The sequence below is a fragment of the Lineus longissimus genome, chromosome 12 (assembly GCF_910592395.1).
Source record: "Lineus longissimus chromosome 12, tnLinLong1.2, whole genome shotgun sequence".
In the NCBI taxonomy this organism is placed as follows: Eukaryota; Metazoa; Nemertea; class Pilidiophora; order Heteronemertea; family Lineidae; genus Lineus; species Lineus longissimus.
Window position 1 is genome coordinate 11,869,178 of NC_088319.1, and position 14,071 is coordinate 11,883,248.

Genomic DNA, 14,071 nt, shown 5'->3' on the forward strand with positions numbered 1-14,071 from the left:
CGTAGGGCGGGTTCGATTAGGAAAAGCATTTTAAGGATGTGGTGTCACGAGACTTGCTGCGACAAGTGCACTGCTGTTTTTTTTTCCGACTGCCTCCCTTCTGTACTTTAGGCCGAGTGCATTAGAACACAGGAATGACATGCTCTCTCTGTTTCCCCTTTTGAAAACTCATGGTTTTTCTATTCAACCGCAAGAACTTTGAGAAATCTACATCCACTCATATGCGACTTCAGACCAATCCTGAGGATGCATAATAAAAGATGTCAAAGGTCACCGTCACGTCCTCCCCATTCTCTCTCAAACATTGTCTACAGCTTGACTATACCCTTACACTTGAACCGTAATCGCTCTGCGCCGGACTAACTCGGTGTTCATTGGTCATGATTCATTCCCGCCCAAGGACAATAAGACACTTGGGACTACTTTCTTCTCGCTGCCCTTATTTCCTCCTGAGCATCAGGTGCGATTGCTCCTTTATTGACTCAACAATTTGGTTACGAGTGACAGTTTTGAAGGCGAGTCGAAGTGATGGGTTCCAATCGTCTTTAAATGGCTGTCAATGGCCCATCATTATGCCATTAATTTCCTAAATGCTGATGATTCTCGATAGATCCTTGTCCGATATGGTTATTTCTTGACACTATAAAGGTCTGTCTAATATACTTTTTTTGCATACTTCGTACCACGTCGTTCTTCGCTCTTAATCGATCGTAAGGGTCGCGAAACTTGTCAAATAGAAAACGAAGTGCGCCCGAGAGGAGGTGGACGGGTTTAAATGTATCTTGACTTTCTGTCTTTTTCCAGTCCTCGCATGGGCCATTGCCGGCCTACAAATATGCTCTAGGAACACATCTTTTTATGCACATGGTGGTTTGATAACTCAACCAACGATATACGTACACAAACAATCGGACACCTGGATCTCGCCACATGAAGTTGATATACTCATAAAATATTCTCATAGTAGTTCATATCATGCCAGGTCTGGGTTCGATTAGTACAAATGAATGACAATGTGCGATCTCTTATCTATTATTGCCTCTGATTATTAAAAGAAATAAATAGGCGCTTTGGTTATCATCACGGCATTCCCGAACGATGATGTATACTATTTACCCTTTATTCTCAAGTGTTGCATTGTCATCCACTTTGCTAGGCTAAAGGGTCTTAGTCCCCAAATGAAATATTCCGCTGGTAAAAGTGTATTTTCCTTGGCTGTGAAAATGGAACCAACAACTTCCTGTTTCTTCAGCAATACATGTAGAGCTGAGCACAATGACCACTGCTGTGATGGAAAGACATGCCGATTCGTCCTTGTCATCACCGAAGTGGCACCGAAAGAGATTCCATTGTCTTTAATGATAATTTTCATTTGTCCCAAATTGGTCTTTAGAGGAAAAGTCAGAACCAAAAGGCAGGGGTAAGTTCCCTTTAAATGACCTTGGATTTTACCCTGGCAACTATCATGATGATGTCACCGCATGACACCTTAATGTACCTGACGTATTTTCTAATTATGTCAAAACCCCATTTCAGGTTGATCATGACCTAGTCAATAAGTCAACGCATCGATCCAAATACCATTATCTCATACGAGCCAATATAAAACTGTTCATTTGTGCAAGACCGTTGACGAGTTGTACGCTGATCGGCATCGCTGGTCTTGGGGTTGCTTGCGTGCCCTCAAATTGCCCAGAACGCTTAAAGTATCCTTGACTTTCCTGGAAGCGATCACCCCGACCTACCTAACCAGCGACATGGGAAGCGTCCGCGGGCTGTCCTCGTGTCATATGACTTGTCTTACCTGAAGGGCCTATTTTCACATTGTGTTTGAGAGGATTGACTGTAGGAAGTGTTGTTATTAGCAAGGAGTTTTGTGAAAAAAGCTGGATTATTGTACAATAACAGCATCATTTTCCGTATTAAGGATTAGAAACTTCTTTTAACTTGCTCGCGCCCGTTCATCGGTAAGTGTAAGATATCAGACAACCTATGCTTGGCTTACTGCTGTCCCCATCAAGAAAGATATCATCTTCGTTTTCAATCTTTCTTTGTCCGAGAATAGGTATAACGTACTCATTTCAAACTTTAAGCCCCTGCGTGCTTAGTTCACCACAATGCGGAATGACTCAACTATGGGGACAATCACTTATGTTACACTGAAGCCCGTTGCTTCGTGCTGTCGGTGACGGCGAATGAAACTGATGGCTGTACCATGATTCGAAATCCGTTGACATTTACGATGGTCAATTAAGAATTTATCTGTTATGTCTTAACGTAAACATCATATGAAACCGTTCTAACCAGGTTATATCGTATTAGGCGCCACAACATCGAGGAAAGAAATGCTGTCGACCCCATTCAAGAGTTGCAAATGTACGATTAGGCCTACTAGGAACTTTGAGATAATGGGTCGCTTTGATTAAAGCGTAAATTAATCATACCGAATCACATACACGGGTCGTACTTTATTCGGTGCATGGGAATCACATTGTTTTACTATTATACAGTAATCACGAGAACTAATAGTAAATGCAGATTCGGTAGTGCATTAACCTATAATGTATGCTAACCCTCTCCATTCGATGCGGAAGTATATTGATAGAGAGTGATTCCGAAAGGGCGTTTGAGAGGGCATCGGCCTTGAGGGCGGAAGAGCACTCCTGTAGCACCCAGCTGCTCTAACGGGTAATTTGAATTACCAAATACTCGCTGGAGCCAAGTGTAGCTTTGCCACGCATTGACTCTAGCGGGAAACCGATTTAGAGGAATCAGTCCTCATTACCAGACCTACTTGAGTAATACACATTACGTCACATGTATATTGCCCTAATACGTCGCAGTAAGATTTCAAAGTCCGCTCGCACCTACATGTTGGCTTAAAAACCATTGTTTTATTGTCTTATCAGAATGCTATCAGGGCGAATCTTGATAACTTCGACCCCATAAAACAGCTTTCATGGAGGTCGATAAGCCTCAATGGCAGCGGCAAAGAAACGTAATGCAATGAACAGGTTCAGTAGTCTTGCAGTAGAACACTTGGCTACACCTGTACCGCGAGGATAGGCCTTCCGGCGATCGTCACACACTTGGAGTTCTCGCATTCTCTTTGCCCTGTTTCATAACGGCAACAGCGAACACTTGATTAGGAGAGAAATGAGTTACTTGTATCAAAATAATATGACGTCAATCTGACATCTCTGTAGAAGATTGTCAATAATAATCTAGACAATGTCAAGTTGACCATTTTTTAAAATCAGCCTTTGACAATCATGGTTCATTCCAATGATAAGACCAACACATGGTAGGGGGTCGGGTCATACCAGATGACATTTCAGAAGAAGCCGATGCAAAGCTGATTATTATTTTTGAATATACTAATCAGGCCTTCTCGGTGACGCTTCAAATAACTCTCGGAAGGTGTCATCGCGTGATTAATCTAATAAAATGTCAATTGGCACCGATTTTATAAATAAGCCCTGGTCCCCTGCCAACTTCGCCACTGGGCTGTCTCTCAGTTTATCATTGAACCCGACCTCGATACGGTCTGTATAATATTTCCCCGTGCGAGATGATTTGTGGCGCGACGTCAGTTGACGGCTGGGCAATGTGACGCGTCCTTATAGCGATTCACAAGGTTCAAGGAAAGACCAGTCACAATACTGGACTTGCCAAACTCAGAAATGCAGCGCCACTCGCGGACAAAGAAAGAACAACTCGACATTTTTTTCACCGGTTTTCGCTGCGCATGCGTACCAGCCATCCGGAAACTAATAATGGCGGCAATCTGAACTTGTTTTGTGTAAGTTTTTGAGAGTTCAAAAAGTTCTTTAAGGCTCATGATTTAAGATAATTTAGCAATCTGATAACTATTACGTGTTAAGAAACAGACGTACCACAGTTATAACCAGTTTACCTGTGTGAATTTGCTTTCACTGCGTGTAGAACAGTTGTTTTTCTCGTCCGTCGCCGCGAAAGATGACGGCTGGTACGCATGCGCAGCGAAAACCGGTGAAAAAAATGTCGAGTTGTTCTATCTTTGTCCGCGAGTGGCGCTGCATTTCTGAGTTTGGCAAGTCAAGTATTGAAGCCGTTTAGATTAATATAAATTTGCTGGCGTTGTCACATCGCCACACATCCCGTGTTTCAGCAAATTCGAATGCACAATGACTTCACTACAACGTGGTGTATGACTGCGTTTCTATTTTTCTGAAACACCAGTACATGTAATTACGAACTGCCAATCCCTCTTGATATTATATAGATATATGAAAACGTTTTACAGGCATTCTGACAATGGAAAAAAAGCTAAACAAATTGATACATGATTTAAAATCATGGACCGAACATCCGGACGTGTTGCTTTTTTAAAAGTCGGTCCAGCTCATGCATCAGGTGCTAGTGCACTATAGGCCTACCTACTCTAATTGTCTCAATCAAACTAATGCGAAATCAATGTCACGTTCATGACTGAAACCGAATTAATTAATCACCAAGTTCAAGATAAGTTCACAAGTGCTGTTTTGCAAATTGTTGCACACGTACAGTTGACAGATCCAAACACAACTACAGTAGAACCTCACTATTAAGGACACCCTCGGGACTGTAAAGTGAAGTCCTTAATAGAGAGGTGTTCTGGTCAGAGAGGTCAAATTGAATGTAAACAAACCAATTTGGGACCAAAACTAGTGTCCTTTAAATAATAGGGAGGTTGTCCTTGATAGAGAGGTGTCCGCTAAGGGAGGTTCCACTGTAATTCAACGTTTTCCATTTTGTCATGACCTTCTTTAAAGATAGCGGTATCATCTCCCTACGCGTTTTCTATTATATGACGGTATACTTATGTATGCGTTTCACCATTATGGTGACATGAGCATGATGTTGATTTCACCAAATGTGGTTTTGTTGTATGTAAACATACCAGCGCCAGCATCCGAAAATGTCCTTAGAATGTCAAACAATCGTGTTTTGCGGAGGTCTGATACTTGCAAATTTGGTCAATATTTGGTTAACTTTCAAAAATACTTCAATGAAAAATTCAATAAGAGTTGTCTGGGTTTTTTAATCTCGTTTGATTTATTCCCAGGCTCTTGAAAAAAACTAAATACAGGTTAAGTCAATACTCATTTCTGGGAAGATTTCACGAAAAAGAGAAATCATGACGGAGAACCCGTTTTATCAAAAATTTAAACCCCAAGGCGTGTGTATGCGTAATGCCTATGGCATTCACACAGACTTTGTTTACTTGGTAAGGTGATTTAAAAAAAATATGTAAAAAAATATGTCTTGTCTAGCAGGAAATGTGAAACACAATATGTAAGATACATGTATTCAATATGGAAATACTGTCTATTCCAAGTCCATTCTGATCAAAGTTTGCTTGTCTGTTAAATTTGTTTAACACATTAATTTCCAAAACACACTCACGAACTTCATACTCTGCCTCATCAAAAAAATTCAAAAAATGATAAGTGAATTTTCTTGTGCAAGTAATAGAAAACCAATGCTTCCCAATTTTTTTCTCAAAAGTGTCGCGCCAAATGAACGCGAATCTGTTATCTTTCATAACACAACTCAAATTTGAGATCCGCCTGCTGTGATTATCAATTGTTTAAGAAATGTATGATTTATAATCAGTCTTTTGTTGCGGAAAGGAATGATGGGCCAACAGGGATTCCGTAGCAGGTTTCAAATTGTTAGCAATTAGGGATGCGCCTCCGCTTTCAGTAGAAATTAAAAAAACAGCAACAGAACATAAACAAGAATTCGATCTCCAGCGTACTCTGTTAGCTTCTTTTTCTCTTCGATGTAAGTTGTTGTTACGTTCCACTTCGATTGGGCGTCAATTACCTTATGACTACTGCATCAGAAAATATGGAGGACTCCATTGCCATACCTAGGTTAACGATCTCCCTACCATTGTTGAATAATCGTTTTATTCACACTACGTTTTGTTAACATTTGTTAATGAAAATCACGGACCAGATAAAGTTCTTTTAAAAGTCGAGATCTACCCAAATCCAACATTCCGTTCTTGACACTTTCCCAGATACCAGAGATAGCTAGACGGCTCTCAGCAAAAATAGTGACTTTCCCAGGCTAGTTCAAATATTCCGTCATTCTAGAAGACATCGGGGTTTTGATAGGATCGTCACTAATTAACCTAGTGTTTAGAGAGCACTCCAAAATCACGTCTTATTTTCTACCAATCAGTTGTTAAACATCTTTTATAGCATTCCTACTAGGCCAGAGCCGTCTATTAAAACCGGTGTACATTACGTGTAGATTGTTGTGCATAAGTTTTGGTAAAAAAAGTACGCCTTGGACCAATCAATCTGCACAAAATTTTATATGTGTCAAGAAGAACCCTTTGCCAATAGCACAATAAAGTTTAAAAACATTCCAATACCGATTGCCTGAGAAAAAAAGATTTCCGTACACCATATCCATCAAAACGTCACTGGCGCATTGATATGGCCCTGTCAAAATACAAGTTCTAAACTGACCAGTGAGACCACATTTTCTTAAATATATTTTCAAAAAGCATATTTTTGTGATGGCCTGACTCTGTAGATTAAGTATCAACCACAGATTGAGAATTAATTCCACTTTGTTCCATCCCAGCCATGTATTTACCACAACTTGACATTTTGATAAGCTCTATGTGACCAAACTTCCGGTCGTGGATGAATACATGTCTCTGCCCTACTCGTCCGCCTGTCCTTGTTTTACGCTAAGGGAATGAAGGATGTTTAGCGGTCACGAGGTCCCTTGTTCGACGCTCACTATCGGCGTGAGGCTCGCGGCAGGTCTCTTTGCAATTCGCACTTTTTTAAATTACTAAACCAGGTGTACATCAGGTTCAGAAAACAACTGCCGGTTCTTTTAAGTTGGTAGTGGATTCAGTCGCGTGTTCAGGGAAAGCGGTTGCTACTATGTTGATGAAATTCCTCGAATCGAATGCCAGCCATGCTCTGATAAGGCGCAAATCATTTGGCGCCATGTACACAATTAAGCCAATGAGAGGAAACGTCTCAGGAGTTTGTGTGTACGGGGCCGGAGAACCAAACCCCTGATTTCCTCAGGATGGTTGTGCAGTGGCGCACAGCCATGACAGCCAAGCTGACCAGAGCATGCAAAGTGCGAGCAAAACATGACCACTTAGCAATGAGTTTGGACCTGATGGTCTCATTAAGATAATTATCAAACGCTTAGACTAGTGTAGAGGTCTAAGTGGACACCTGCCGCATTCTTCTTTCATACCCCAAACTGAAGTAGTTTAGAAAACATGAAAATTACAAGAAGGAAAGTCTGAATTTCGTTCGGAGCACTTCACATATGCAGCCATTGAATGAAGGCTAATTTTACTCTTATTCTTTTCGTTTTAGGCAAGAACAAATTATATATGGAACTAACCTAAGTACTAAAAGCAGTTTGTAAAACTTGGAAATTATAGAGAAGCGTCCCGTAATGTGAAGTCACATCGTGTGAATAGGTTTCCTTTTCTCGCTTTAACCATTGGACTTTTTGTCCCGCTAAAGGGAAATTGGGTAGAACGAATGGGACATTATGAAAATCTTGAGGCACTTGAAGAAGATTATATCTTAAACGTGATCAAACTGCCATAATTATCAGGTTTTGTTGAGCCTTCGAACATTGACGTTTTAAGACTGACGTACTAAGTGGTCGAGTGGTAAATGAAAAAAAAAACCGGTCTAAATCTTTAGAGTAGCCAATAAAGACTGATGTGTACCAAAGTTGTGAGTAAGGGGTTCTTAACTAAACCAGAGAAGATTTCATTCTCTTACCGCTTAACATGTGCCCTTACAACTGTGGTTTTTTTAACAGTCTCAAGGTCCTTCTCAACAATGAGTAAGCTTACGTTATGGGTGGAGCATTTTGATCGAATATTTTTAGTAAATCCCAAGAGACTGTTTCAATTCGAAGGGTCTCATCATGTTCATTCAAGCTAACGTTATACAACCATTCTGTTTGTAAATAAAAGCCTCGTGGGCATTCTTGAACCCACACAATCCACTGGAGAATGCAATTGAAAGATTTGTGCCAGTTGAATACGGCATGAGAAGATGTTTCTCAATCAGGACTTAAAATTAACATAAAATCTAGGTAGTAAACTGGTTGATATGGATAAATGACAGGTGATTAAGTCAGTGTAAACCCAATTGGGCGTTGAGTGTTTTAAAACACCTGACGGAAGTCAGTAGTGCAGTCAAAGAATCCGGTTGTACTTTAGCAGGGTCGCAGGCCATTTTGAAGGTAAGCCAAATATTCTAACAATTAATGATATCAGGATATGTCAAAGATACATGTTCCTTTTTCGCCTTCTTTACACCACAATCTGTCCCATTCGGTCATTATCAAGTTGTCCCTTCAAACAGTCAGTGTCAACAGCGTTAGAGACACCGCCAGCTTGTCTACCGATTCACTAGGTACATTGTAAAGTGAAGTCAAACATGAACTCATAGAAAGTCAAGTCAAACGTATTATTCTTTTCGATATATTGGCGAGAGGATCAATGGAAGCGCCGCTGTTGCCTGGGCGCAAGGTATTCATATCAAAGGCGTCGGATTAGGACCCAGCGCCCGTGAATGCGATATTGTTAAATCTCTTTAAAATCGCTAGCTGTGTTTTAAATGGATTCATGTCGGATACAGACGGATGTAGTATAATACAAGGTTGTTCTATGAGGCAGGTTTCGAAACCCTTACGAAGATCACGAACGACGAATTACTGTGTAAACGTACATTATTGACGAGGTTTTTTATATCCCGGTTTCTTGCACAACGACATCAGGCCGGAAGCCCACGGAGATTAGTTTAGCACTGTGAGTATAATAGGTTTGCGGCTGGGAATATGCTAGGGAGATGGTGGGACCCACAATCAGCCATTCTTAAGTTCCATCTTATGTACATGTACCAATCCTGGGTGGGGCCACTCAAAGTATACAACGATTCAACCAGGACTGGTACAGAAGATGGAACTTAAGAATGATTGTTTGCGGGTCCCACATCCTCCCCATCATATTCCAAGCTTCAAATCTTTCGTACTCACACTGCTAAAAAATGTCCATTAAATTTTGGCTTCCGGCTCTTGGTTTACATGTAAGTATTGCTAAGTAATTACGAGTGTCACTTAATCAAATTAATTAGCACATGACATGTTGACACGACTTACCTTCGGAATTCGTACGGGTTGCGAAACCAGCGTATTGTGACTAAGACGACGATCGAACGTGACTTCCGAGAGTTCGTTATTTCAATTAGTGAACTTAACGTAGTGTCACAGTTGAAGGACGTCCGACTTGCGATCAGAAGGTGGAGGGTTCAAAGCTCGGTCAATACCACTTGATACTCTCATCTGCCTGTAGAGCGCTAAATGTACATCGCAGTATGTGCATTTCTTGGTTTCTACGAAGCAGTTTCTGGATTAGGCTGGGAATGAATGTAAAGCGCTTCGAGACAGTATATTGTACTGTACAAAGCCCTTTATAAGAACTTACATTTCATTTTCCTTTGATTGATGGAGACCTTTTTACTGCTACATCATTGCAATTACCAGGCAAATGCTGTAACAGGGATGGTCGGAATAACCATTGGGGTTGGGGTATTTACGTTGGTGGTCGTATGTAGTAGATTTAAAATACCACAAGACGGAACTGTATTACAAATGAAATTAGGCTCCAATCAACAATTTCTAAGGTTTATGACCATTTAATGACTTGGGAGAGAAAACTTCTTCTAAATTAGACCCAAAACGATAATGGGTTTTCTGCTTTCCAATTAAACTTTTCAAATCAATTTTTTCCTCTTATAGGATCTGACCTATGTAGACTGGCACACTTTGGTTACAACTAGATGAGCGGACTAAGACTTCGATCAAGATGGAGGGCAAATACAGGACGGAATTCGACAACGACACGAACAGTAGCACTGTAGAGATTGCAGGGTAAGCCGATATTTTGTAAACACTTGAACAAGAAATTTTATATACATAATATGTACATGTATACTGGGCATTTTTTGCAATCCGTACGAAGGTCTGTGGTGTTACCAAGTCATGTGCTAATTTATAAAGGCCACACTCTGATACCATTTTTTATATACAGTAGAATCTGTCTATTAGGGACACCCTCAGAAGTGACAAGCGCTGTCCTTCATAGAGAGGTGCCATGATTAGAGAGGTCAAATTGTCCTTAATAGAGAGGTGTCCGCCAAGGGATGTTCTACTGTACTTAGTCTTTGTAGGAAATAGGGAAATAGAAGTACATACTTCGAACTTTCTCGTTCGCACATAAGTCTTGCAAAACTTGACTTACATTGTAGTACTCTCCGTACAAATGACGAATTAAGAAGGTCATGGTGTCAAGACATGTGAAGCATGTGCCTATCAATTCTGTTATATGCATCATAAATGACTTCTCTGAGTGCCATTCTAGAAAGGAACCGATTCATTTCACCCTGTTTCATCAATATTGTTATACTGAACACTAGTCGCATTGCAAGAAGCACAATTTACGAATTGCAAGAAGCCATTCATCGTGAAAACAATATGTCATTATTGCACTTAGTATTTTGAGGCCAAATATTCGGCGACGATGTTTGTAGAGTATATGCATAACCCTATCATCAATTCTCCCCTACTTAATTCGCCTAAACAATTCCAAACCTACTAACATTGTTATAGCATCGCGTTCAAAAAGGTGAAGGTCATCGTCAAAGGTCAAGGTCAACGCAGGATTATCATGGGTTGTCACAAGGCCACTTACTCTCGAAAAGTTCGTTCGTTCTATCAGTGCCCACCTGCTGCAGAGTGCATGGCATCGCTGTTCCGAAAATTTGAAATATCAAAGTTATCTTTAAGAGCATGTCAACTATTTCCTGTGTGTGACTGCAACGGAAGTTGAACGCTTGTTTCTTGTATAGCCGGTGACCCAAAGTGGAAATTAAATTAAACCTGGGCCGTTCGTTTTGTAGTAATTGCTACGCATTATCCTGTTAATAACCTGATAGGCATTTTGATACTTAAGAGTACTCGCTGGCTATATTGCATCGTGTTGTACATTATAGATTCCTTGCATTGTGTAGGTACTGTATTTTATAATGAAAATGTGGGCGTGAAAGGAAATAAACGAACTACTGTAGTTTGGGGCCTCCCTCACAGAGCAGGAATTTCTCGGTACTAATTAATGGCAAAGTTTCTTTACTTTTAGTCTACCATCTCGGCATTTGTGCTATACATGTACCTTGACGAATTTCTCAGGCATTATCGGTCCGGTTTTACGTCCTATTTTCAGCCTTGACTGAAGAATCGTTCATTTTCACTGATCACCAACTCACCCTTTATCCCCAGCACAAATGCGAGCATAAATACTATGACACCAATTATGGAAAGGTATGTGATATCTTGAGTTGGAGTTTCGCCAATTTCCCGACCATAGCGATAGAGCGGAATCTGCGAAAACTGGGCAGAAACATCCCAAAAATGTATGAGAATAACTTTTTGATTCGCCCCAACATACATGAAAAAATTGCTTGCTGCATTTATCCAGGCTCGAACCATTCCTTGAAAGCGACAAAACGTGGCGAATATTACAAATATTTATAATTATCGATATTCTCATACTGTTTTCGTTCAATTCCCACAGTTTCCGCAGATTCCGCTCAATCGCCATGGCCCAAATTCCCGAATATCTGAACGCACCGACCAACGCACGTGTCAGCACCCTGTATATATGCCATATTTTGTAAATAATCCTCGTTTATTTTTGTTCAGGAAAAAAGGCCATAGGTATCAAGCTATCAGAAGGTGATGAATTGTACTTGGGTATAATTATTGTACCAATTCACCATACTTAACCTGTCACAGCTCTAAAAAGGCGCATCTAAAATGATACATGTTCACTGTGTGTAGTATGCGGACCACGAAAAAAAACTAACTGTTATTTTGTTGCTTACAACCTGAATGATTTCCTGTGTAATTGTTGGTGTAATCACTATCTAATACTATGAAATAATCGGTTTAGAGTAACTTTATTATATCCCGGTATATATAACCTACATAACAACTATCATAACAGACAAACTACAGCTTACTGGAATATATATATCAAACTTTGGGGTTGGTAACTCTTCATTAAAACGAAATAAATCAGATAGCGGAGGATATTTGTTAATGAAATAATGATAATTTCTTATAATAGAGCAGAATTCATTAGTTGATGTTCTGTGTGATGAACATTGCAATATCGTGATCTGCGGACGAGGTTTACTGCTAAGGTTGGTTTGTCCACATGATTGCGATAGTTTGCCCAAACAAGTTCTGCACAGTACACATGTGCATACCGCTGAGCCTGATCACAATGGCGTAGCGATATATTATATGATAGAACCCTCAAAGAGCGCATGAATGGGTATCTTTCGATACGTATAGAATCTCAACCACCCTAAGTCACGGAAACGGCATATTTGTGCGGTTCATGCAGCGATATATGCTTTTGGTTACCTCTGTCACACGGTGCCACTGATTTGAGTTCATTTGAAATTGGTCTGAGCTACATGTATAAGCGCAAAAATAGGCAAGAACTAATGCGCCGCTTTGAGAGTCGACGAGCAAGGCACTGGTATGAGACGAGGTACGATTTTAACTTTTAGACTGTAAACTGGAACACATCAATATCAACCTCTGCAGCACATTCACCAATAACCAAAACGACAGACGACACTGCAGTCTTGCTAAAGCATAATCAGAGTCAAATTCTTGCTTGACACTTTCACCTCCTTGAATAAACCAGTTTGTTGAGAGATGATTGCGCGCTAGTTTACCTTCGAATTATAGAAATCGAATTTACCAATGGCATTTACTCATGTACATGTACATGCTCGAGTGTACGTCAGTATTCCTTGCCCTGATTTTGTTTTGATTAGGGTTATTCAATTTGACATGATGATACCAGCGGAAGATCAGTGGCTATTTTTGGTCAAAAGTTTTCCTCCTTCAAATCAGTTGCGCCTTTCGATTATATCGGGTGAGCAAAAAAACTGTGTCGAACTTAAAGGAGCAATACGTCAAGCCGTCTTCAACTCAATGAATGACATTTTTGCACCGTGTCTGGTATCGATATCATATATTCATGTATGCAGTTTTCAAGAGTCTATCAGCTCTCATACCTTTCGTGGACAAAAGGAGCAAACACTCCAATCGAAAAATGGACTGCCGGAATAAAGGATTTTTTCTAACATCTGCAATAATAAAGATCGGGCAAATAGTGTTAACCCTATGACAAGGGACAGGGGTCATAAATAATGCTAAAGATTTTTGAAATAACCTTGCGATTAGACGCTAGGGTCTATATTCACAAATAGATAATATCAACAACAAATCATGCATTCATCTAATTATGTATGTGATTAATTTTCAAGTCAGCAGGTTTGTGTACTGACCTAATTCTAAAACTTTGATCTGCTTACGAATGCAAATCAAAGCGTGAGGTGATTTTCAATCCGCATGTCATTGTACGACAGTGGCGACGATTTTGAAATTTGTTCAAAAGATCGCATTGTAAGTGAATTTTCGAGGTGAAGGAACCCGCTGAATCGGCTATGTAAACAAGAATCCATTGATGGACGCCAATAAGTTAAAATAACTGTCGCGTTATAAAGTATCACTCACATCGATAGAAGTGTCCTCACGAAGACATCAAAACCTCTAAAACATTCTTGAAGGATCCTTTGAAATTATCACGTCTCGGGTTGTTGGTAGGGACTGAGTTATATCATGTATACAGGTTTTGCCTAAGTCCTGTTTTCGCGCATATCCAAAATGTCGTCCAGTGATAAGATTGAGTTCGCGTTCCCTGGGGATAGTACCTGTACCTTGACGTCGGGGTAAGTCTTTTAAACCTTTTTTTCGGTCCGTGATTGAACATTTTGATTGTTTCTAATGTGTTTTCATCTGTTTTCGGGCAGAATATGTGGTCAAAAGAGTTTGAATAGTACCAAAGTTTCGGGAAATACTAGGTCTTCTTGTGATAGTTGAAGACGAGACACTTGAA

The 14,071-nt window shown here is 40.2% G+C and overlaps 1 protein-coding gene across 12 annotated transcripts in view; it reads left to right on the forward strand.

Moving 5' to 3' along the window:
- The window catches only part of LOC135497015 (neprilysin-1-like), a 51,984-nt gene that overhangs the window by 13,341 nt on the left and 24,572 nt on the right, over positions 1-14,071 (forward strand). For 8 of the 12 annotated variants that reach the window (XM_064786652.1, XM_064786653.1, XM_064786651.1 and 5 more), the window contains exons 2-3: positions 9,835-9,966; positions 11,371-11,412. In XM_064786652.1, coding sequence (XP_064642722.1) covers positions 9,902-9,966; positions 11,371-11,412 — 107 coding nt within the window. In that variant the 5' untranslated portion in view covers positions 9,835-9,901. Of the gene's footprint in view, positions 1-1,621; positions 1,968-9,834; positions 9,967-11,314; positions 11,413-13,533; positions 13,905-14,071 lie in introns of those variants that run through there. The other 4 variants (XM_064786648.1, XM_064786657.1, XM_064786656.1 and 1 more) reach the window with 4 other exon arrangements.